This window comes from Gracilinanus agilis, chromosome 5, assembly GCF_016433145.1.
Source record: "Gracilinanus agilis isolate LMUSP501 chromosome 5, AgileGrace, whole genome shotgun sequence".
In the NCBI taxonomy this organism is placed as follows: Eukaryota; Metazoa; Chordata; class Mammalia; order Didelphimorphia; family Didelphidae; genus Gracilinanus; species Gracilinanus agilis.
This window is the reverse complement of record NC_058134.1, coordinates 251,482,991-251,509,188: the sequence shown is the minus strand read 5'-3', so window position 1 is coordinate 251,509,188 and position 26,198 is coordinate 251,482,991. Positions and strand designations below refer to the sequence as shown.

General features: G+C 36.0%; 1 protein-coding gene across 1 annotated transcript in view; it reads left to right on the top strand.

The window, feature by feature from the left end:
- METTL25 (methyltransferase like 25) overlaps positions 1-26,198 on the top strand; it is a 169,247-nt gene that overhangs the window by 101,241 nt on the left and 41,808 nt on the right. The window contains exon 6 of the mRNA XM_044677743.1: positions 9,947-10,041. Within this exon, the coding sequence (XP_044533678.1) occupies positions 9,947-10,041 (95 nt within the window). The remainder of the gene's footprint in view (positions 1-9,946; positions 10,042-26,198) is intronic.

Sequence of the window (26,198 nt, the reverse complement as noted above, 5' to 3'; positions counted from 1 at the left end):
CTTCTCACGTCTTCTTTGTATTTTCCCCCTCAAAAAATATTTCATTGACCTTGTTTTTTTTTACTTCTGCTTACTCTATCTGTATGCGCTTTTCTAGTCATGCCCCCCCCCCATTAAAAAGCCAGTAATATCAACAACAAACTTTGCAGCAAATATATATAATATAACAAGCTAAATTTCCCTCTGGTGTGTTCCAGAAAATGTGTGCCTGATTCTGAATCTTATGTCATCATCTTCTCTGTCAGCATACTTGTATTCATCAGTCCCCTGGAAATATGGCTGATCATTGTATTGATCAAAGTTCTCAGTTTTTCTGTTGTTTTACTTATTGTTGTTGCAGTTGTATCATTTGTTCTTGTACTGCTAACTTCTCTATACATCAGCTCACAAGTTTCTCTGAAAGGCATCCTTCTTGTCATTTCTTAAGTGTCCTGGTGTATTTCTGTGTTTCCCAGAGAACCATAAGGGTTCTCTCATCTCACTGATGGTATATTCCCTCTGTCCGTTCAGAATACCCATTATACCATCTCATATAGTTAGACTGGTCTGTGCCCTCCATTAATGACATCCACATTGGATCCCTCTAGGTCTTTTTTTAAATTTTTGAATACCAGCACATCTGAACTGTTCTTCTTTCATCACTTAATCTTGATTCATGACCATCAGACTTAAAAAAAAAAAAAAAAAAACAACTTCCTGCATGATAACCCTTATACTTGTGGTTGTGATAATCAGTGACATCCTGGGTGATGTCTTGATTTGGGTATGAATTGGATTTAAATAAGGAAGAATTACACAAAGTGGTCAGCCTCGCTCTTCCAGAGTCATTGAAGTCTAGCAGCAAGACAAAAGTCAGGACAATTGGCAATGTTCCAGAATGCCCTGGATAAATTTGGCAGGGAGTTAGGGGAAGCCCTTACACTATCCCATAAATAAAAGAATTATGAAGTAGCAGATGAACAAAGAAAGAGAGGCATTTACTAAATGTCATTTATGTGCCAGGCATTATGTGCTAAGCTCTTGACAAATATCTTATTTGATCCTTACAGGAACCCTGGAGGGTTGGTACTATTATAATCCTATTTGTTCCGTGTGTGTATGTGTGTGTGTGTGTTTGTGTGTGTCCCAAAGACCTTTGGGAATTGACTAAAATCATCTTATATACATATGTTGTCATAAATACAAATAAAAACATTTGCCTATTTTTATGCTAATTTTTAGCTTTGGGTCTTGATATTTTCTTTTTTATTTTGGCTGTAAAATTTACATTTATTTAGTAGAGTCAATGAACTGTATTTAAATATAGAAGCAATTTGTGTTTACAAATTTAGCAAATATTTCAGCTTGTTATTAGATTCATGCACACCAAACTAAATAGTATATGTTGTGTAAAGTCGGTTTAAGAGCACACAACCCTTAGATTTTTTTTACTCATTTTTCCAAATGAGGAAGTTTGGAGCAAGAACTTTCTTGGTATATTGTTCTAAGAGCAAAACTTTCTCTATGCTGTTGGAATCTGAAGTTCTACTTTATTTGAACATATCTTTACCTTGATTCTTTTTTTCACAAATAGTCAAATTACCATCTGTTTATTACTATTTCACAGGCTTTCTTCTTAAGAAGTTTATAGATAAGGATCAAATATGCCATTGAATAAAACTCTAGTGCATTTTATGGTAGTTTGGTAAAACATATGGATCCCTTCTCAAAATAATGCTTTTCAATGTACAAAATACATGTGAATTATCCTGAAAAGGGGAGATCCCAAGTTAAGAATTTTTGTTCTATTAAGAGAGTATTTATATTATGCATCAATGATTTAAGTCAATAATATAAATAATGTGACATATGTGTTTTCACTTGCCATATTGTAAGCACACAGAAACAGTACTATATATCTTTCTGGTATAATTTTTTTAATTTCATAGTGTTAGAAAACATGAATAGCTCAACTTTGGGAAGACATTTAATAGTGCTATGCAGATCTCTTTTAAGAAGACAGATTTGTAAGTTAATGTTTTGGAAGTTTATTAGAAATAATTGTTTTCTTTCTTTTATCTGCTATACTTTTATAAGACATCTTGGAAATTATACATTTGTTTTTTATCCATGTTTCATATGAGTAATTTGTAAGAGCCTAAAAATGTAGAAAATATACTCAAACTCAAAACAAACCAACAGTGAGATTTTGTTTTAGTTTATGCTTTTAAATTGTAAATTTTTGCCAGTGTCACAGTAAAACTTTCAATGCTAGTTTAAAAAGTCTTGAGAAATGGAATGTTGTTTGTACTTTCTTTTATTTTACCATATGTAGTATACAATTAGATGCCTCAGAGCAACATTGGTTTCCTCTTTAGAAACAGTTAGTGGGGAAAAGTGTCCCGAACATAAAATTTATTTGTTTTTGAGAACTCAAACACTTAATTTTTTCTAATATTTTCTTTGAATTTGGTAAAGTAGATAAAGGAATATTCATGGAGGAGCCATTGAAATATTCATTGAGCAAAACTCTAGCCAAAAGGAGAAATTAATTTTCTTTTCACCCTTTTTTTTAAAAAAACAACAACAACAACAACAACCCTTACCTTCTGTCTTGGAATCAATAATATGTATTGGTTCCAAGGCAGAAGAGTGGTAAGGGCTAGGCAGTGGAGGAGTAAGTGACTTGCCAAGGGTCACACAGCTAGGAAGTGTCCGAGGCCAGATTTAAACCTAGGACCTCCCGTCTCTAAGCCTGGCTCTCAATCCACTGAGGCACCCAACTGCCCCCAACACTTCAGCTTCTACTAGAGAAGCTAAAGAGTCTGTGAAACTCCTAACTCTAAGACTGCTCTCTTTTTTCTCATAATTTGGTCCAGACAAAATTGTCACCTAATGACCAATGTCCTAGTAATTAGCTAACTGCTAGTCTGTTCCTCAAAAGAGTATAAAGATTTATTCCTTGGGCCACATTCACAGTCTTTTCAGTTTAGTTAGGAATTCCAACAGCTGGAGCTACATATGCAGAGCCTAGAACTCAGGGAAAGGAAGAAAAAAAAAGATGCAAAAAAGGGAGTGAAGGCCTTCAGTGAAAGGCTATACTTACTTTGAAACTAATTTGTTAACAGTATTTACTGAAACATGTTAAAATAGCACACTAATGTGCATTTAATAGTTTTTCATATAAATGAATGATCATTTATTTAAATGACTGTTTTTAGCAACCAATTAAAAGTGTAAAAATAAACTACTCTAGAATTAACCACCCTTCTTCACCCCACCCCACCTTTCAGTACCTAATACTTGACCATAGGGATGGGATAAATAGTCCACACCAACCCATCACTGTTGTGTTGTTTTTTTCCTTGAAATTGACTCAACCACTGGCCTAGATGTGGACCTAATCAGAACAGAGATTTAGAGATCAAACATTTAACTTAATTTGCATGGCTAATTTCTCATTATTTTTTAAGCATTAATTAAGAAATACTAAATGTCTCCTCTACTCTAGGTGCAGGTACAAAGACTGAAACAGTCTCTACTGCCAAGGAGTTTTCCATTCTAAGAACACAGAAAAATAATACATCATAAATATAAAATAATAAATAGACAAATGTTCATACAAAATAATTAAATGCAAGGCATTTTGAAAGGAGCAATATTAGTAATTAGGGGATCAAGAAAGGTATCCTACTCAAAATGATGTCTGAGTATTTTGAAAAAGAGGGGTATTTATGAGCAAAAGAGAAAGTTCATTCCATGTATGGGGTTGGTTAGTGCAAGGGAACATTGATAGGAAAGGAGGATCATAAGGGAGAAATAAATGGAAAACCAGTTTGTCTAGATTTAAATGTGTAGGATGGAAAGTAACATCCAGTGAGGCTAGGGCCAGATTTTGTAGGGCTTAAAAAATAGAGAAGCTTATGTTTTATACTAGAGGCAACAGGAAGCCAGTGAATTTGTTCGAATAGGACAGTCACATAGTCAGATCTTTGCTTTAAGAAATTTACTTTAGCAGCATGGTTTAAGACGAACTGCAATGCTGAGAAACTTGAGACAGAGAGACCAGTTAGGTGGCTGTTGCAATAATATAGGCAGCAGGTCATAATAGCCTAAATTCAGGTAGTAAATGATGATTAAAGAAAAAGGAAAACACAAAAGATGTCTTGAAGTTAGAAATGATAAGATTTGGTGGCTGATTGGATATGTTGAGTGAGGAACTCAGCATAATGCTGAGGTAATAACGTCAAGATGCAAGAAGAAATACTTCTTCAACAGAAATTGGGAAGTGTGGAAGAGAGAAGTTTAGGGGGGAAATGAATTTAGTTTTAAACATGTTGAATTTAAGATATGTCAGGGACGTGAAGTTTGAAATGTCCATTAGGCAATTGTGATCCAGATTGAAGCTTGAACAACAGACTAGTAGTAGATATAAATATCTTGGGGTCATCTGCATAGAATTAGTAGTTTAAAGCATGAGGTCACTGAGAGAAGGAGCATAAAGGTAGAAGAGAAGAAGGCCCAGGTCAGAACCTTGGGAAACACTATCAGTTGAGGCTAGAACTTGTTACAGCATAAAATCCTCTCACTAGAAACTGTTCCAGTCAGATGCAACAGTTTGTTTTGTTTTGGTAATGTAATATTTTATTTTTTCCCAATTACATGTAAAAACACTTTTAACATTTTTCTGAGTTTCAAATTCCTCACTCCCTTCCTCCCTAGTTCCCAGCTTGAGAAAGCAAATAATTTGATATTATTTATGCATGTACAGTCATTATTTATGCATGTACAGTCATATAAAATACACTTCTATATTAGTCATATTATGAAAAACACACAAAAAAGAAGAAAACCAAGAAAAATAAAAATTTTTTAAAGTATACATTGATCTTCAGTCAGCATTTTTTTTTATCAGAATACCACACTAACATGGTATTTGTAATAGGAAATTCCATTAAAGTTTCTTTTAATGTTTTAAGGGTAATTTTGCCTTTTGTCTAATGTTAATATTAAGTTTCTGAAGATTTATTTGGATATTTTCACTATTTTCACTGATTATGCTATTGAACATAGAAATACTGGTTAAAAAATGTAGTCAGATATAATCATCATGATTATAAATCAATAAGCCTAATTTTTAGAAAAATGGTTGCTATATTCTGTGCCATTTAACCTACTTGGTAGTTTCCAAATGAGAATACTTGTGTGGCAGATATTGTGCTATTGTGATTACCATATGACAGAGAAAAGTCAGGATTCTGAAGAAAATTAATAAATCACTATTAGAATTTAGTGCAACACACTGGAACTATGACATGTTTAAATTTTAGAATTTATTTGATAAAATGGAAGACTGTCAAATTTAAAGCCTATGTGGAATGTAGTAGAATTCCTTTCTTTTTTAAGTTTCCAGGACAGATGGAAGCATTACAAAAAAGAAGTCTTTTGAACTTTTAATGCTCCTGGTAATTTTTATACAATATTACCACTTGTTATTTTAAGCCCCAGAGAAAAACTAGAAACAATGAATTGCAGTTGTGGGAGCCTAACTAGGACCTTGCTATCTCTTTGTTCTTTAAAAAAAACCTATAAATGTAGAAATTTCCATGTCTCATGGTGACATTTGGGGGCCTCACTAGCCAATACCCGATGTATGGGAAAATTTTGTAACAATTATAGTTATGTAAAAGTAAAATAAGGTATTGCAAGAGTTTCAGGGAGCTTAGAGCTTAGTTTCAGGGATTTAGAGCTGGAAGAAACAGTTGGGTTCATCTCATCCAACCCTGCTCATGTGATAGATGAGATCTGAGCTTGTTAAATGATTTATCCAAGGTCATATATAGTAGCATATAGCAGAACTGCAATTCTAATCCTGGTCCTCTTGAGTCTTTAGAAGTCTTCAAGTAGAAGTTGGGATGTATAGAATGATATTGCCAAATATGTTGCCAGGGGAATCAGCCTGGGATTGGACTAGGTGCCTCTGAGTCCTTTTTCAATTTAGATACTATGATTGTACTATTATGACTACAAAGAGTAATGAAAAATATAATTATAATAATGGCTTACATTTGTATATTTTTGTATCTTTGTATCATTTTAATGTTTTTGGAAAGACTTCATAATGACCCCATGAAGTCAGCAGTGCAATTGCTCTGATGGTATCAAAAAATATCATGGTACCATCAGCCATGATGTGAATGATATAACTTTAGTTGCTAATTCACTTCAACAAACATTTATGCTGTATGTTGTATGCTATGTGTATTGTGGCATTGTGATATTAACCATTAGCAAAGATAAAGTGTATAGATCTGATATGGTCCATGTCCTCGTTGACCCTAAAGCCTTAAAGTGGAACATTACCCATCCCCATATCACCATAATGACTTAGAAAACAAAAGTATGAAAGGAATAATAAACTGGAGGAATTCCATGTGAACTGGAACAACCTCCAAGAATTGATGCAGAATGAAAGTAGCAGAACCAAGAGAACATTGTACACAGAGACATATATACTGTGGCACAACCAAACATAGTAGACTTCTCTATTAGCAGCAATGCAATGCCAGGACAATTCTAAGAGACTTATGAGAAAGAACGCTAGCCACATCCAGAGAAAAAACTGTGGGAGCAGAAATGCAGAAGAAAAACATATGATTGATCACGTGGTTCAATAGGGATATGATTAGGATTTTTATATTCAAAGATCTCTCTACTGCAAATATGAATAACATGGAAATAGGTTTTGAACAATGATACATGTATAACCCAGTGGAACTGCTTGTCAGCTCCGGGAAGGGTGGGAAAAATCATGAATCACGTAACCATGAAAAAATATTCTAAATTTAAAAAAAGAAAACATAAGCACATTAGAGAAGTGAAATTAACTACTTCATGAAATCCAAGGGGAAATAGTCATTACTAACTTGAGGAATAGAGAATAATCTCAAATTAGACATTAAAAGGCACTGGCCTTTTCATGATTTAAAGAGTAAATAAATAAATGGGGGAAAATACCAAGTATCAAGTGCTTACTATATTCTAGAAATTTTGAGAAAGTACTTTTAAAGACCCAAAGCTTCACCCTGAAACAAAGACACATTTTAACACCATTTATTTTTCCAATCATTTGTCTCCCCAAACGTTGAGGTTTACTCAAAGGAGATGAGTAGTAAATAGATCTAGTAGTAGTTCTGTAGATATAGTAATAGTAATAGATGAGTAGTAAGTAGTAAACAGAAAGGGCCCGTGTATACAAAAACATTTGTAGAAGCATTTTTTGTTGCATCAGAATACAGGAGATGGGGAAGAGGCTAATCCATTAATTCAATAGTGACTGAACAAATTATAATACATGAATGTAATATAATATTTTGTCATAAGAAATTATTAAATGGAGCAATCAAAGAAACCTGGAAAGACCCGTATGAACTGATGTAGAATGAAATAGAATAAGAACAATCTATATCACTACAACATTGTAAAGGAAAAAAAACCTTATTACTGTCACAGGTTGCATTTTATATATGAGAAATCTGAGGTAGAAAGAAGCTATGGGTCACATAGCTTGTAATTATGTGACATGATTCATCTTTTGGTCTTCCAGACTCTTAATTCAGCTTTTGATCCACTGTACCACCTCTTTGTCTGATTAATCGTTTCTAACTTTATTGCAGGAGGTAGTTGTATCTTAAGACATTTATTTCCAGGTATAATGATTTTGTGGGTTTGTTTTGTGTGCTCTTGTGTATTGGGGGTAAAGAGGGCTCTTATTTATTTGTTTACTCATCTAGCTATTTAATCACTTCTTTTATTTTGGGGAGAAGAGTTGAGAAGGATTGAAGGATTGAAGGATTGGAGTTATGGTGATACTGAAAAAAAAAGAAACATTCAGGAATTGCTAAACTAATATAGAGAAGAAAGTAGAAAGAAGTTCAGAAAGGAACATAGCAAGAGAATGTTGGAAGTATCTCATTTAATTTGAGATACACAATTAAAAAATAAACTTTATTAGGGAGAAATGGTTTCATATGCAATCCTCTTTTTCCATTCTTTCAATGAGTGAATTTTCCTATTTGATAATGTTTGTAGCATTCATAGTAATAAAAAAAAGGGAGTTGCTTTTAAAAAATAATAAAGGTGGCTCAGTAAATTAAGAACCAGGAGGTCCTGGATTCAAACCTGGCCTCAGATACTTACTAGCTGTATGACCATGGGCAAGTCACTTAACCCCCTCTTACCTCTCCTCTTCCTTGGAACCAATACATATTCTAAGATGGAAGGTAAGGTTTAAGAAAAAAAATAAGATTGAGGGCTTTAAAAAAAAATTTTACTTCCTTTTTGGTTCATTTCAGATGCTAGCTCCTTTAGTAAGCCTTTCATTATCCTCCCAATTATGAATACTCCATTTTACTTCAAATTATATTATATTTATTTGTCTGTACGAATATTGTATCTCCTCTCCTTCTTCCACATAAAACATAGAAAGAACCTTTGATGGGTTTTCATTTTGTCTTTGTATCTCCAGAGCATAGAGTAGTGTCTTGAATTGACTTGAGCCTGCTGGTGATGATCCTCTCTATGCCTTCCTAGACTGATCTTCAGGAAGCACATATGGTCTATTAGCGGGATCATTTTCAAAGCATTCACACTTGAGAGACCCTCCTACAGGTTAAATGTTGCTGCCTTGGCCTTTGGGAATCAAGGATTGATTCCACAACTCCAAGGCATTGGAATAGAACTTTTTGTAGGTTTCATTATAAAATAATGAATAAAAAACCATTTCCTTACAGATGTAATAAAAATGTGTCACTTATTATTATAGGAGGATCTAAGGCATTAACGAAATGATAAATAGAAATCAAAGGTTCTTAACTTTTTTCTGTGTATTATTGACCCCTTCAGCAATCTGGTGAAGCCTCTGGACTCTTTCTCAGAATCATATTTTTAACTAATTGAAAATAAGTGTTGAATTTCAGTAAGATCAATGTTTCTTTTTTGTTCCACAGAACTCTTTGGTTTTACTGTGGACCTGTTTTCAGAATGATATTTTTAAAGGTATAACATAAAACACATAGAATCACAAAAGAAATCATTTATATTGAAAAGCCTAATTTATTAAGCCAAGATTAATAAAGGCAAAACTTCTACAGGTAGCCTCTAGTCTTCTTAGAGTCAATCAGCAAGTATATATTAATTACTTACTATGTAATTAAAAGTCAACATAGAAGCTTTGAACATAAAGATTGCAGTGCAATTTTAGTAGGTTAGCCATAGCATAGATCTACAATATTAAACACTGAATATTGATTTTTGTTGTGGCTTAATTATCATTAATGCATCTGAACCAAATTGAATCATAGTTTGGAGCCTCTGCAGCATGAAGAAATAAACATCTTTGCAGCTGGACTTTTCTGGGAAGCAAATGTAATGGCTAAAAATAAAATAGCTTGCAACATTGAGTGAAAATTGTTCAACAATGGGTTGCCAAAACATAATATTTGAAGTAATTTATATCAGAAAATTAGAATAGTAGGAAGTTTTCTGTATTAGATATCAATGCTATATCTTCAATCTATACATCAAAATACACATTAATGGGTTGTTTATCAGCATTATTTTCTATAAATACTTATTGTTTACTACTTTTAGTTTCATCATATGTGAAGATTCTTTCTGCACTAAATTGTCCTTGCTAAGTCTTGGAGAAATAGTTTTGGCAAATGGGTCACTTTCAGACCTGGGACTTAAACACAAAACAGCTGTTTTTGAGCAAATACCATTTTCATAACACTAATATGCTTTCAGTTAATGGACTGGAATGAACTGTTAAACATCACTGCTACCATGTTTAACTACTGTTTGTCTTTCTCAATAGATGATTTACTTTCTCAATAGATGATTTACATTAAGTGAAAGAAGAAGAATTTTAGTTAAGTAATCTGTATTGTTGTTTGTCCATCTCTAGATTACACTCTGGAAATGTGGGGATTTCCTATGTGCCAGTTTTTAAAGGAAGAGGGCTGGTGCTGTGGTCGAAATGCCAGAATGTCAGCGTGCTTGGTATGGTTTTTTTCCTCCCCTTTACTAAGAGTTTTATCCAGATGTTACAGAATTCATTGTCTTTGGCTTATTGTGCTAAAGTCATGACTCATATTTCTTTAGAGTATTATCATTAAATGTTATTGTACATCATAACTTATGAGAAAAAATGGATTAACCTTCTAACATTACACATTGTGCACATGATGTTATGGTTATCGTTTGTAATTAAATCTAGATTACATTATTTTTAATGTTCAGTAGAACATATCAACTGTCAAGACTCAATCACCAGATTAATTTAACATCATTCTAAGGCTTTTTTTTAACTGAATCCCCATTAAGGCTGTGAATATATATGTATGTGTGTGTGTGTGTGTGTGCGTGTGTGTGTGTGTGCGCGTGTGTGTGTGTGTGTGTGTGTGTGAAGAGAGAGACAGAGAGAAAATAACGATTGTGAAAATACTTAAAAGGTCAAATATTTGCTGTTTAAATTAGAGCATAAAGTGCCTAATTCACGAGCAGTATCCCAGTACCTAAAATAATATCAGGACATAAACCAGTTTGGGCAATTCTAAGGCTCCCAAGGATCACAAGCAGCAGCAATATGATACAGTGATATTCAAGCACTGTTGCAATAATGACATCGTTCCCTATATACCTACAGTAGGTATTACAAAGAATGTACAAAAGAAACACTTCTTCCGAAAAGAGAGGAAATGATGAGTCCAACTGCAATTCTGACACTGATTTTGAATAATAGGGAAAACTGGTTGTTCAACTGAAAATGATAGAAACTTTTGGAGGAATTATCCACCCCATCTTAGAATTCATAATAAAGAAAAGGAGAATTATACATAGTCCAATATCAATGCTAAATTTTGATAGATTAAATTTGAAAGCATGCATTGAACAGCTATTTAGGAGGGTCTTATAGCCTAACTTCTGATAGCACTCAACTATACCAAATTAGTTTGAATCACTAGGTACAGAGAAAGGACAACTCAAGGTACTAACAGATCTATTGGATGTGATAATTGAGTTGATCTTTTAATTAATAAATTATAAGAATAAGAATAGTGATGTAGAGATGAATGAATATCCCTATTTTTCAAAAAGGATGGAACCTTCAAAATATAGTCTATTAAACAACTTAAATTCCTAATAAAATATTAGAACATACTATTAAATTGATGGCTCATAAACATTTACAAAAGGATATGGTGATCATTAATAGCTAGTATAACTTCAGGAACAGATCATGTCAGGTTAGACTTTACTTTTTTTAATAAGGTTACTAGATAGCTGTAGACCCAGTTTTCTTTTTAGAATTTTGTTGCCTTTTGTTTTTACTTCACCATCATTTTCCTTTAATTTCTTTTCCCCTTTACCATTGAACCTTCCCTTACTGTAAAGGAAAACATTAAGGAAAACCAACAAACATTGTAGGCAGGCCTGAGAGCATATGGATCTTCTCTATTGAGAGGAGGGAGATGTGTTTGACCATCAGATGTCCAGTTCCACCATTGATCATTACAGTTCATTTGAATTTAACTTCATGCCTTTTAGTGTTGTTTTCATGTCATTATTATAATCAGTGCTTGAATAACATCGTATTCTGCTGCTTGTGATCCTTGGGACACTTAGTATCATAAGAAGCCCAAATTGGTTTATGTCCAGAGCACCATAAGCCTATCCATGTGTCACCATGTTTGCTGTCCAGGGCATGTAGTATTCAAGTTGCCCAATAGATGGTACTTTCCTTGAGTCAGTAACCCAGTACAGGTGTGGGATTGCTAATATTCCCTTTCCCGCTAATTTTCTTTTCTTAGCCTGTGATCCACATACCCAGGGGACAAAACATACATTTCTCTCCTTATTCCCTCAAGAATATATTGGAAGAAAGCCTTCTTAAGGCCTAAAGTATCCCCACTGGTCAGCAGAGGGCACTCTGTCTGTACATACTTAAGCCTCAATTTCAACAGTAGCTCTGAGTCATCCAAATGAACACTGATCAGGTTCTGAGATACCTAGGAGATAAAATTAAATTGCCCTTGAAATATCAAAATTACAAACCCTTAGCTTAGGAGCAGGCATCTATAAACTTTGTTTTATATATTATATATTTATATATTATACATATACTTTGTTTCATATGTAATACTTATATATTATATATAGTTATATTAATATAATTATACCAACAAAATTGTGTTTTGTTGCAATCTTATGTACATTATTTTATGCAACAGAAAACATTATTATGAAAAGGGCCAATAGATTTTATCAAACTGTGAAGGGGTGTATGACACAAAAAAGGTTAAGAATCAATCCCTTCTCCAAAACTTTCTCCCTTTTTTAAGGCTCTTCTCCATGGTCATAATCTCCACATTCTTCGGATCTTCACTATGTTGTGATCCCAGAGTTTATTGAGCATAATCCAAAATGGAAGGAATAAAATGAAGAGCTCCTGCTTGGCACTATCCACCTCACGTAGGTCTTTACAGCTCTTTCCGAAATCATCCTGTTCATCATTCCTTACAGCACAATAGTATTCCATCTCCATCATATGCCACAATCTGGTCAGCCATTCCTCAATCAAGGATATCCCTTTAGTTTCCATTTCTTTGCCACCACAAAAAGAACAGCTATAAATATTTTTGTACAAACAAATCTTTTCCCAATTTTTTTTATCTTTTTGGGATACAGATCTAGTAGTGGTATTACTGGATCAAAGGGTATGCATTCTTTTATAGCCCTTTGGACATAATTTCAAATAGCCTTCTAGAATGGTTGGATAAATTCACATTAGTTGTATCTTTGAAGGAACCTTTAATAATTTTCATTCATGAGTAAGAGACCCTTTGTTAAAAAGGAATCTGGGGTATAGCTCAGTGGCTCAGCAGTTTGAGAGGCAGGCCTAGAAAGGGAAGTTTCTGGATTCAAATCTGGCCTCACATCTAAATGATTGACTCTGGGAAAGTTACGTATCCCCCATTGCCTAGCCCTTACCACTCTTTTGCCTCCAATACATAGTCGTGATTGTAAGGTGGAAGGGAAGAGTTTAAAAAATAAAAAGTTGATGTATTCTTAAGCTGCTTTAAGAGGCAGAATTCAGAAGGAAGGAGGTGATGTTCTGTTGGACTGGACCTACCAGACCTGGAGGATTGTGTTCATTTCTGAATGTTACATTTCACCAAAGATGTTCAGCAGTTGGAACAATTCAAGGAAGCTAAAACAAGGATGTTGAGGGCATCAGAGACCATACCTTATTAGGATTAATTGAAAGAACTGAGCGTGTGTAGCCTTGGAGATATATGGCAATTGGCCTCAAGTATTTGAAAGGCTGTCATGTAGAAGAGGGTCTTGATTCTTTCTGCTAAACTCTAGGAGTGAGCACCAGTGAATTAAAGTGAAAGGGAGACAAGATTTTGCTCATGTGAGGAAAAGCTTCCTAATAACTAGACCAAAAGTTGAACAGATTTTCTTAGGAGGTATTAAATTCATCATCAGTGAAGTTCTCTTTGAATACCTCCAGTGATGGGAATCTGCTTCTATCTGAGTCAGTCCATTCAACTCTTGGATATTTCCTTTTTTTTTTTTTTTTTACGACTTTGAATTTTTATTTTTTAGAAAATTTTTCCATAGGTACATGATTCGTGTTCTTACTCTCCCCTCCACCGCCCACCCCCCCCCACTCCCAGTATAGCCTACACACATTTCCACTGGTTTTAAAATGTGTCATCAATCAAGACCTATTTCCATATTATTGATAGTTGCACTGGGGTGGTCGTTTCAGAGTCTACATCCCAAATCATGTCCACATCAACCCATGTGTTCAAGCAGTTGTTGTTCTTCTGTGTTTCCACTCCTGCAGTTCTTCCTCTGAATGTGGGTAGCGTTCTTTTCCATAAATCCCTCAGAATTTTCCTGGGTCATTGCATTGCTGCTAGTACAGAAGTCCATTACATTCGATTTTACCACAGTGTATCAGTCTCTGTGTACAATGTTCTTCTGGCTCTGCTCCTTTCACTCTGCACCAATTCCTGGAGGTCTTTCCAGTTCACATGAAATTCCTCCAGTTTATTATTCCTTTGAGCACAGTAGTATTCCATCACCAGCATATACCATAATTTGTTCAGCCATTCCCCAACTGAAGAGCATATCCTCATTTTCCAGTATTTTGCCACCACAAAGAGCGTGGCTATAAATATTTTTGTACAAGTCTGTTTATCTATGATCTCTTTGGGGTACAAACCCAGCAATGATATGGCTGGATCAAAGGGCAGGCAGTCTTTTAGCACTCTTTGGGCATAGTTCCAAATTGCCATCCAGAATGGTTGGATCAATTCACAACTCCACCAGTAATGCATTAATGTCCCAATTTTGCCACATCCCCTCCAACATTCATTACTCTCCCCTGCTGTCATTTTAGGCAGCCTGCTTGGTGTGAGGTGGTACCTCAGAGTTGTTTTGATTTCCATTTCTCTAATTATTAGAGATTTAGAACACTTTCTCATGTGCTTATTGGTAGTTTTGATTTCTTTATCTGAAAATTGCCCATTCATGCCCCTTGCCCATTTATCAATTGGGGAATGGCTTGATTTTTTTGTACAATTGATTTAGCTCCTTATATATTTGAGTAATTAGACCTCTGTCAGAGTTTTTTGCTATAAAGATTTTCCCCCGGTTTGTTGTTTCCCTTCTGATTTTGGTTGCATTGTTTTTGTTTGTACAAAACCTTTTTAATTTAATGTAATCAAAATTATCTATTTTACATTTTGTAATTTTTTCTAACTCTTGCTTGGTTTTAAAATCTTTTTTTTCGCATAGATCTGACAAGTATACTATTCTGTGTTCACCTAATTTACTTATAGTTTCCTTCTTTATATTCAAGTCATTCACCCATTCTGAATTTATCTTGATGTAGGGTATGAGATGTTTATCTAAACCTAATCTCTCCTATATTGTTTTCCAATTTTCCCAGCAGTTTTTGTCAAATAGTGGATTTTTGTCCCAAAACTTGGGATCTTTGGGTTTATCATAGATTGTCTTGCTGACGTCACTTACCCCAACTCTATTCCACTGATCTTCTTTCTGTCATTTAGCCAGTACCATATTGTTTTGATTATTTTTCATTATTTTTTTTTCATTATTTCACTTGATATTCTTGATCTTTTGTTCTTCCAAATGAACTTTGTTATAGTTTCTTCTAATTCAGTAAAAAAGTTTCTTGGTAGTTTGATAGGTATGGCACTAAATAAGTAAATTAAGTTGGGTATAATGGTCATTTTTATCATGTTAGCTCGTCCTACCCATGAGCACTCAATGTTTTTCCATTTGTTTAGATCTATTTTTAATTGTTTAGAAAGTATTTTGTAGTTGTTTTCATATAATTCCTGTGTTTGTTTTGGTAGATAGATTCCTAAGTATTTTATATGTAAGGATGTGATTTGTGCAAGGGGGATGGGACAAAAGGAGCCACAGAAGGAGTTGCTGACAGTTGGTGACAGTTGAGACCAGAATGAATTCTGGGGGATTCTCCAGAGGAGGAAGGAGAGGAGAGGCTCCAGCAAAGGGACTGGGAGGAGAGAGGAGGAGGACATTCCAGCTCGGATCCAGCTGTGAGGGCTTCCTGAGGATCTTCTAGTGGAAATTGAAACTGGGATTCCCTGATAAAAGCCATTCCATCACCTCTCACCCATCAAGACTTCAACCATCGAGTAAGCTAAGTTTTTGGACTCCATTTTAGGAACAATCTCTTAGTCCCCTCCCATTACCCAACCTTGCTGAGAGACCCTTTCCGGTCTAACTTAAAATTATAGAAATAGGAAATAGAAATAGAAAAAGAGGGAGAACAGGGCACCCCAATATCCCTCTGCCCTTCACTGCTTTCCCAAATCCCTGATTCACAAATAATAAAAGCCATTCATCAGTCAGATAGCGTTCCAGAGTGGCTGAGAGACAATGAGGGAGAGGGGAACCACAGCTTGGTCTGGCTGCCTCCATCTTGAAGCCAGACCACCCACTGTGAATTTAACTGATCTAGGGGAGATTTGTGTGAACCCTGTCCTTATTCAGAATCAGATTGGGGTACCACATATCTCATCTTATAGGGAAGCCTCACCCCCCAACTCCTGAGGGGGAGCACGACCATCCAGGTCACCCAGTTTCAGGGTGACAACCCCTTAAAGTCTCCCAATGTATATTTGGCCCTGGGGAATAGCTGGAAGAGACTCACCTACATAGACTCTCTCTCCCTTCTATCATAATATTGGTTATTGGCTCTTTTTATTATAACATATATTGTCTAGGGTGATTTTAAATGGTATTTCTCTTTCTAACTCTTGCTGCTGAGATGTATTGGAAATATTTAGAAATGCTGATGATTTATGTGCATTTATTTTGTATCCTGCAACTTTGCTAAAGTTGTTGACTATTTCCACCAGTTTTTTAGCTGATTCTCTAGGATTTTTTAAGTATACCATCATATCATCTGCAAAGAGTGATAGCTTTGTCTCCTCATTGCCTATTTTAATACCTTCAATTTCTTTTTCTTCTCTAATTGCTAAAGCTAGTGTTTCTAGTACAATGTTAAATAATAGAGGTAATAATGAGTATTCTTGTTTCATGTCTGATCTTATTGGGAAGGCTTCTAATTTATCCCCATTGTATATGATGTTTGTCCTTCTAGCCTATACTTTCTAGTGTTTTCAATAGGAATGGGTGTTGTATTTTGTCAAAGACTTTTTTAGCATCTATTGAGATAATCATGTGATTTTTGTTTGTTAGCTTGTTGATATGGTCAATTATGTGGATGCTTTTCCTAATTTGAACCATCCTTGTATTCCTGGTATAAATCCCACCTGATCATGATGAATAACCCTCGTGATCACTTGCTGGAGTCTTTTTGCTAGTATACTATTTAAGATTTTTGCATCTATGTTCATTAGGGAGATTGGTCTATAGTTTTCTTTCTCTGTTTTTAGTCTGCCTGGCTTTTGAATCAGTGCCATATTAGTGTTATAAAAGGAATTTGGTAGAACTCCTTCATTGCTTATTATGTCAAATAATTTGTATAGTATTGGGTTAGTTCTTTGAATGTTTGATAGAATTCACTTGTGAATCCATCAGGCCTGGGGATTTTTTCTTAGGGAGTTCTTTGATGGCTTGTTCAATTTCTTTTTCTGATATTGGATTATTTAAATATTCTATTTCTTCTACTGTTAATCTAGGCAATTTATACTTTTGTAAATATTCATCCATATCATATACATTGTTATATTTATTGCCATATAACTGGGCAAAATTTTTTTAATGATTGCCTTGATTTCCTCATCATTAGAGGTGAGGTCTCCCTTTTCATCTTTGATACTGTTAATTTGGTTTTCTTCTTTCCTTTTTTTATTAGATTGACCAGTACTTTGTCTATTTTATCTGTTTTTTTCAAAGTACCAGCTTCTAGTCTTATTTATTAATTCAATAGTTCTTTTACTTTCAAATTCATTAATTTCTCCCTTGATTTTTAGTATTTTTAATTTTGTTTTCATCTGGGGATTTTTAATTTGTTCAGTTATAGTTTTTTAAGTTGCATGCCCAATTTATTGACCTCTGCCCTCCCTAATTTGTTAATATATTCACTCAATGATATAAATTTCCCCCTTAGTACTGCTTTGGCTGCATCCCATAGATTTTTGTAAGAAGTCTCATTGTTTTCATTCTCTTCGATGAAATTATTAATTATTTCTATGATTTGTTCTTTAACTTATTTTGGAGAATCATATTATTTAATTTCCAGTTAGTTTTTGGTTTCCCTCTCCATGTATCCTTGCTAATAACTATTTTTATTGCATTATGATCAGATAATGTTGCATTTACTATTTCTGCTTTTTTGCATTTGTTTACCATGTTTCTATGCCCTAGTACATGGTCAATATTTTTTAATGTTCCATGTGCTGCTGAAAAGAAGGTGTATTCCTTTTTGTCCCTATTTATTTTTCTCCATATATCTATTAACGCTAATTTTTCTAAGATTTCATTTACCTCTCATCTCTTTCTTATTTATTTTTTGGTTTGATTTATTTAGATGTGATAGGGGAAGGTTCAGGTCTCCTACTAATATAGTTTTATTATCTATTTCCTCCTTGAGCTCTGCCAGTTTCTCCTTTAGAAATTTAGATGCTATACCATTTGATGCATACATGTTGAGTACTGCTATTTCTTCATTGTTTATACTGCCTTTTATCAGGATATAATTACCTTCCCTGTCTCTTTTAACCAGATCTATTTTTACTTTGGCTTTGTCAGAAATCATGATTGCAATCGCTTCCTTCTTTTTCTCAGTTGACACCCAATAGATTTTGCTCCAGCCTTTTATTTTTTACTCTATGTATATCTACCTGTCTCATGTATCTTTCTTGTAGAAAACATATGGTAGGATTTTGGTTTCTAATCCACTCTGATATTTGCTTCTGTTTTATGGACAAGTTCATCCCATTCACATTCAGAGTTATAATTATCAACTGTGTATTCCCAGACATTTTGATTCCCTCTCCTTGTCCTGCCCTTTCTTCTTTTACTATTTCCTTCTCTACCAGTGTTTTACTTTTAATCAGTTCCCCTAATACCCTCCCTTATTGTACTTCCCTTTCTCTCCCCTCCCTTTTTAGTCTCCTCTTATGGTTCTTAAGCATCTTTTTAAGCTGCGCTCCCTCCCATCTTCTCCCTCCCTAGTATTGCTTCCCTTCCCACCAGTTCATTTGTTACCCTTCTACTTTTCTATAGGGCGAGAATCATTTCCCTGCCCCAATGGATCTGATTGTTCTTCCCTCTTTAATTAATTTCAATGTATGGGAAGCCAATGAGAGAATAGATAAAAATCTGAGACTCCTCTTTTGACCGCTTTTATGATCCTTGTGATTTCTTGTTGAAAAGTATTGTGGCCTTATTGAAAAGCTTTAAGTTCCTAACAAACCTGAATTTAGAGGGTTAACACTGTTCCCCTTTGCACAGGAATGCAGCTATAGCCAAGGCCAAAACTTTAGCAGGGACAATTCAACCTGAGAAAAATATTCCCTGACTTAGCTTTCTGTTAAGAACCTAGTCAAAATTCAGCCTTGGCCTTGGTCTATTCTGAGCCACTGTTTTGTGTTTTGTTGTGACATAATTTGTAACTTCTGCACATCTGCAAAGTTTCGGGGGGGTTCTTTTGTGTGAAATGAGTCTCGAAATATATATAATAAACTCCATGCTCCTGGAGCCAGAGCAGGAAGCATGAGGTAAAAGACAACTCCTATGTCCCATCATTATTTCCTTATCAACTAAACTGTCCTTATCAGATTATCAGAGATGATAAAGAGATCTCTACATCAATGCACTTAAGAATTAAGTATTTTTCTCCAATCTCTTTATCTTCCATTATATTGGTCTTCTCCCCTGTTCACCCCACGCACTTCTTTATGAAGTATAAATTTTCTCCATTTTGTCTATTTTACCATTTCTCTTAATATTATCTCCTTTTTTTACCTCTAGTTTATACACACACACACACACACACATACACACACACACACACACACACACACACACACACATATCTTGGCATTTCATCCTATATAGTTTATCCCTGTTCCCTCTAAGTATACTTCTTCTAGCTACCCTGTTGATAATAACAATTTTTAAGAGTTACCAATATCTTCTTTTCTTATAGGGATATATGTCAATTGAACTTATTGGGTGTCTTAAATAAAGTTTTTTTTGTTTTTTTTTCCCCCACTCTCTTAATTATCTTATGGTGATTCTCTTGAGTTCAGTGTTTGGGCAGCAAACTCTGCTTATGTCCAGTTTTTTCTTTATGAATGCTTGGAAGTCTTCAATTTTGTTGAATGATCATACTTTCCCCTGCAAGAATATAGTCAGTTTTGCTGGATAGTTAATTCTGGGTTGTAGACCCAGCTCTCTTGCTTTCTCGAATATTATATTCTATGCCTTCTGGTCCTTCAATGTAGATGAAGCCAGATCCTGTGTTATCCTATCTGTGGTTCCCTGGTATCTGAATGACTTCTTTTTTCCTTTCTATTTGAATTTGGCTATAATATGTCTGGAAGTTGTCTGTTGTGGATTAAATGTAGGAGGTGATCTGTGGAATCTTTCAATTTCCACTTTTCCCTTATTGTTCAAGAATGTCAGGGCAATTGTCTCTGATAATTTCTTGTAGGATGACGTCTAAACTTTTTTCTTTTATCATGATGTTCTGGTAAACCAATAATTCTTAAATTGCCTCTTCTAGCTCTCTTCTCCAGATCTTTGGTTGAATCAATGTGGTGTTTCATATTCTCCTCAAATATTTCAGTGTGTGTGTGTGTGTGTGTGTGTGTGTGTGTGTGTGTGTGTGTTTGTATATGCTGCCTTGTGAAATCATTTAAAGACTGAATTTCATCCTTGGCTTTTTCGTCATCTTTCTCCTTCTGGTCTGATTTTCTTTGTAGATCATCTTTTACTTTCTTTGCTTCATTTTTCAGCTGGTCATTTTGGCTTTTAAGACATTATTTTCTTGTTTTAATTCATGTACTTCTTTGTCCCAATTGTCTTCAGCCTCTGTTGATTGTTTTCTGTGTTCTTGAGTTATTTGAGTTTTGGGTTCTTGAGTTAATTGAATTTTGAGTTCTTGAGTTAATTGAATTTTAAGTACTTCTAAAGCCTGTGTCCATTTCACTGAAGTTTCTATGTTTTTTCTTTGGTGTTCCTTTATCTTCTTCTGATCCATTTGCTTTTTGTTCAATTTATGGATAGTAGCTGTAGATTGTGGTTTCTTTTTTCTTTTTCTGTTGCTTACTCATATTTTTTCCTTCTTTCTCCCCTGTAATTGGCTGTAATCTTGGTCCTCTGATCATTTTTTTTTAATCTGTGGGTTTGGGCTATTCAGTCCTGGGAGAGCTTGTCCTCTGTTTTGTTGATTAATTAGGTTAGTGGGACCTGAGGCCAGATTTCCCCAGCTCGGGGTAAAAGCTAAAAAAGTGAATTTGGCTTCTTTCACTCTAATCTGTGGGGGAGGGGTATTGGAGTTTCCTTGCCCTCTGAAGACTTCTTGTCTACTATATTGATAGGATTAAGCCAGGTGGGGTTGATCTGCATAGCTCCAAGTGCCCTGAGGTCAAAACCTAGAGAGAAGGTAGGGAGGGGAGCACAAAATGGAGCTTATATTCACCCTCTCTGAGTTTCTTCCCCAGCAGCCTCCCTGCTGTCTGTGATCAGAGCCTTGAGTTTGGCACAGCTATGCCAGGAAGGCACTCCCTCAGACTAGTGACCCCACCCACCCAGAGATTTCAGGATCTGCTGGAGACTCAGAGGTAGAGGAGGAGATCTGGGATCTTCCTCCTTTCTTTCCCCTCCCACTGGACAGGTCTAAGAATTCAGTCTTTTTTTCTCTTCCCACCCCCCACTTTTTAAGTTGGGTTCAGCTGGAGGATCCCCCAGCTCTGTTCTGTTTTCAGATTTGGTTTTCTGTTCCCTCAGAGCCCTTTGTCCTTGAATGGTGGTGAAGGGCTTTATGGAGGTCTGGAGCGTTGTTGCTTCTACAGGACATCTTCTCAGAATTCCTAACCAACTCTTGGATATTTCCCCTTACATTACAAGTTGTTCCCAATTCTGCCCCCTGGAGCTAGACAGAATAAGTCCAACCTTTTTTCTATGGGACAGCACCTCAGGTACATGAAGATAGCTTTCATGTCTCACCCCCTTTCCTGAATCTTCTCTTCTCCCACTGAAATAGTCCTAAATCTTTCAACCCATCTTCCTATGGCAGGGATGAAAAGCTCTTCACCAAATGTTTCCTACCCCAGAACCAATGCTCTGAACTGAATGTAACATTCTAAATGCATATGACCAAAGCAGGGCACCATGAGATGGTCACCTCCTTGTTTCTGGAATCAGTGCCTCTCCTCATGCTGCCCAGGGTCATGATCGTTGTTTCTGTCTTGTTTTATTTGGGGCTTCCATGTCATGCTGGTTAATCAGGGAACTTGCAGTTTAATAATATCTCCAGATCTTTTTCAGGCCAACTCCTATCTAATCATCACCTCCCCCCACCCCCATTCTGTTCTTATAAACTTGCTTTTTTGAACCCAATCGCAAACCTGTATTTGTCCCCTCTGACTGCTCTCTTGTCAAATGCAGCCCAGTGCTCTAGCCTGGCAGTTTCTTTTTGAAATTTGACTTTGTCATCCAGTGTGTGAGCTCTGCAACAGGGCTTTGTTGTGCACAAATAAACAGGCATACTGTCTATACTTATCCTGGTCTCTCATAAGAAAATGAAGAGCATAGGGACAAGCCCTAAGTGCTCCTCTGGAAACTTCCTGCCAACCGGCATAAAACCATCATTGACTCACTACTCTTTGAATCTGGCCATCCCCTCAATTCAGAACCCATTACATTCCATTACTCTTTAGTCGTCTATGTCTCTTCATCTTTGCAAAAAGAATAGTATAAATTACTTTATCATATCCTTTGCAAAAATCAGACAAAAAGTATCCATAGACGTCCCATTCTACCAGTTTAGTAACTCTATCTCAAAGGTAAATAATAAAATTAGTCTGACATGACTTGTTCTTTGTAATTACTGCTGTCTTTTCCAGATGTTCAATAACCATCTTTTTAATGATCTATTAGAGAATTTTCCCAGGCATTCAGCTTAAATTCAATAGCCTCTAGCTTAAAGAATTCCTTCTCTTTCCCCTTTTGAAAATTGGCAGGACCTCTTCCTTTTTCAATTACCTATCAGTGAAAATGTTTAAGCGCTGCCCTCTGCCAATTTTTTCAGTACCCAAGGACATAGTTCCTCTGTTCCAGATGACTTAATTTCCTCAAGGGAAGCTAAAGTGGGTATTCTCTTAGCATGTATCTTGGCTTATTTTCATTAAGAGAAAGTTATGATGGGGAGCTGAGTGGTTCTTGTGGTTTGAGAGCCAGAGCCAGAGAGGGAGGTCCTGAGTTCAAATGTGGCCTGAGACTTCTTATCCATGTGATCCAGGGCAAGTCACTTAACTACCATTGCCTAGAATTAATACCGGGTTTAAAAAAAAAAATGATGACCTTATGGAGTTAGCTAACTTTTAGAACTAAATTCTACAGGTCAATTTGCAAAAAACTATGCATTTGTGGAATTCAGAGTATATCCGCCCCACTAATATCAGTTTCTCATGTCTTTGTCATTCATTCAAATGGATGTTGACATTTTTTATTGTCCCAGAAACACCTGAGAAAATGAAACAGATTTTGCTTGTTTTTATTTGTTGCCTTTTCCTCCAAAGTCTTAATTTTTTTTTACTAATAGTTGATGGATTTTTAAAATGTAAAAAAAGGATATCTTTGTGTATACTGTCAAATTGCTTGTTCCTATTGAGTCCTAAATAGAAACTAAATACTAAAAAAGTTACTTCTATCAAGCCAAAATAATTTTAAAATTGATGTGACTATAAAGAAAATCCTGCTTAAGTATAAATTATAAAAGAACATCAGATATTTTCCTCATTAGGATTTCATTTTTAGCACATTCTGATGACTACAGTATATACATATTTTTTTTACCTGACTGCCTATAATTGCATTTTGAAATTCTTCTTGTAATCTCTAAAATTAAGCTTGTCAGCACTGTGGTCTAAAGGTACTCCATATATAATACCTTGGCATTCTTGAAACAAAGCAACTCCTGTAATAAGAGGCTGGCTGTAAGCCTTTTATCTCACTGATAAGCCATAGCAAAGAAAACCTACCCAGAACATCAGCTAATATCAGAGCACTCATCCTGAGTATCAAAAAAAGAAAGTCACAACCAACCAACAAACAAAAACCTCTCAATTCTTAGTATACTGTAATTTTATTTAACAAACATAAGATTGGTTCTCTTTCTATAAGGTCTTTTAAAGTTTACAATGGGAACATGGTGCCCACCTGCCCTGCTCTGCCCTCCTGGCTTCCTTGATAACTCTTTTGGTTTCCAGTGCATTTGGGAACAGCTCTGTGGCACCATATGCGTTTTGTCCCGCTCTTTTGTCTCCTGATTACCCTCTGGAGAAATTTTTGGACTTGTGACCTCATAAAGAGAGAGGTTCTGGCCTCTTGTCATTACACCATTGAGTATTAGTTCACCTTTTAACCTCCTTCAAGCTTTTCCACCATCTGACTTGCCCCATCAGATCTCCTAAGTTTTGATCATTGAGTAAATGTTACCTGATACACATAGCATGTAGGCAAAATTCTTATTGGCTTTTATTGCTTGATTACAGAAAAATAATATTATGACCACATTAACAAAGTAAAAAGGAGAGAAAAAGTGATGTCCTGACTAGGCCACCCCAAGGTGGGGGCCAAGGCCTTGTAGGTAGTTTACTTTATCAAAAGGACATACTAAGTTATTCTGAGAGAGGGGGAAGGGAGAAAGGAGAGAAAGAAAAAGAGAGAGAGAGAGAGAGAGAGAGATAAAGTTCATTTGACATGAACTATCATTAATGAGTCTGTCTTAGCTTCTCTATGATCACCAGTTCACTTTTCTCCCTCTTCACTAGCCATCCCTTTAATAATATGCTTTAGGATTTTTCTAGCTACTGAAGTCACATTCACTGGCCTATAGTTGGCAGACTCCCTTCCCTTCCCATTTTTTGAAAATTGGGTCAACATTTGCCTTATACCAACCCTGGAGGACCACTCCATTTCTCCATAATCCTTCATATATCACTAAGAGCAGCTCAACAATTAATTCTGCCTGTTCTTTCAGTATCTTTGGATGGAGTTCATTTGGGCCTGCCTGGTAATGTACTCATAAAGGACAGCAAAGTGCTCTTTTCTTGGGTTTTAACTCCATAACAACTCTTTTTCTGCAATTCTTCCCAGTCCAGAGATTATTTTGCTTGGCAGAGAAAACAGAAGCAAAATAAAAGTTGATGAGTTCTACATTCTCTCCCATTCTTTATCATTATCACTGAATTGCAGTAATTCTACCCATTCTTTGATCTTCCTGTTATCCCCAAATAGTTTTTAAAAGACTCTTTTTGTCATTCTTAGCATTCCTTGCCAACCTTAGGTCCTTGTGAACTTTTATACTCATGTCACTCATCTCTTTCCAGCAATAGTTTGCCTCTCTACCCTGTGACTTCATTCCAAAAGGGTCTAATCACAGTATCACACCCTGGCAAGAACATCTAAGGTAATAGGGCGTAATTCAGTTCCCTTTATTGCTATACCTTCTGACCACCTCTATAAAGCTTCATCTGCACCACCAACTCAGTTTCTACTAAGACAATTTGCCTTATTCAAGATGAGCCTAACCTCCCCATAGTAAGCATTTTTAAGTACCTCCCCTAGGCATAGCATTATACTTGGCATCAATTATCCAGTATGGCTATCCATTCTAAACACATTCCTTAAATTGTCTATGATACAATTTTATATGATCAACTTTGCTTTTCATTGAGTCAAAAAAATTAGAGAAGCATTCCTTCCTTTAAAAAAAATCCAGTCTTCTGGGTTAAGATGGCGGCAGAGTAAGAAGCAGCTCTTAACCTCTCCTGACTGAAACACACAAAACTCCTCAAGGGGACATAAAAACAAGTCCAGACGAACGGAGGAACCCCACAACAGGGCACAGCGTGGAAGGTACGTGGAATTGAGACAGTTCCAGGCTAAAAAGGGCTCTCACTCAATCGCGAGCTGAGCAACCGCCCCACCCCCACCCCCTCCACACTCACCTATAGCTCCGAACCCAGCTAAAAAGAAATAGAGCAAGTTTGGGGCACCCATCGAGTCATCGGCAGCTCCGGGACCTGTTCCTGAGAGCAGCAAGACTTAGGACCCCATTAAGTCAAGAACGCACGCGAAATCTGAGCGCGCGGGAGCAGAGAGTGGACGCTGGGCGCGCGCCGCTGAGCAGAGGCGTGGGTGCTGGCTGAGCAGAGGCGTGGGTGGAGGCAAACACAGCCAGGAACTAAAGCCTAAGTGGGGAACCAGTGCAGACGGGTATACGACTGTGGAAGTAGCTCCCTGAGACTTGTAAAGGAACCTCCTGCAGAGGATCAAGCAAGGGAATCCACCAGGGGGCTTGACCTTGGAAAAAACTAGAACTCAGACCTCAGGAGCCAATAGATCTCAGACAGACACAGAGAGCGAGGATAAACCTGAGAAGCTGC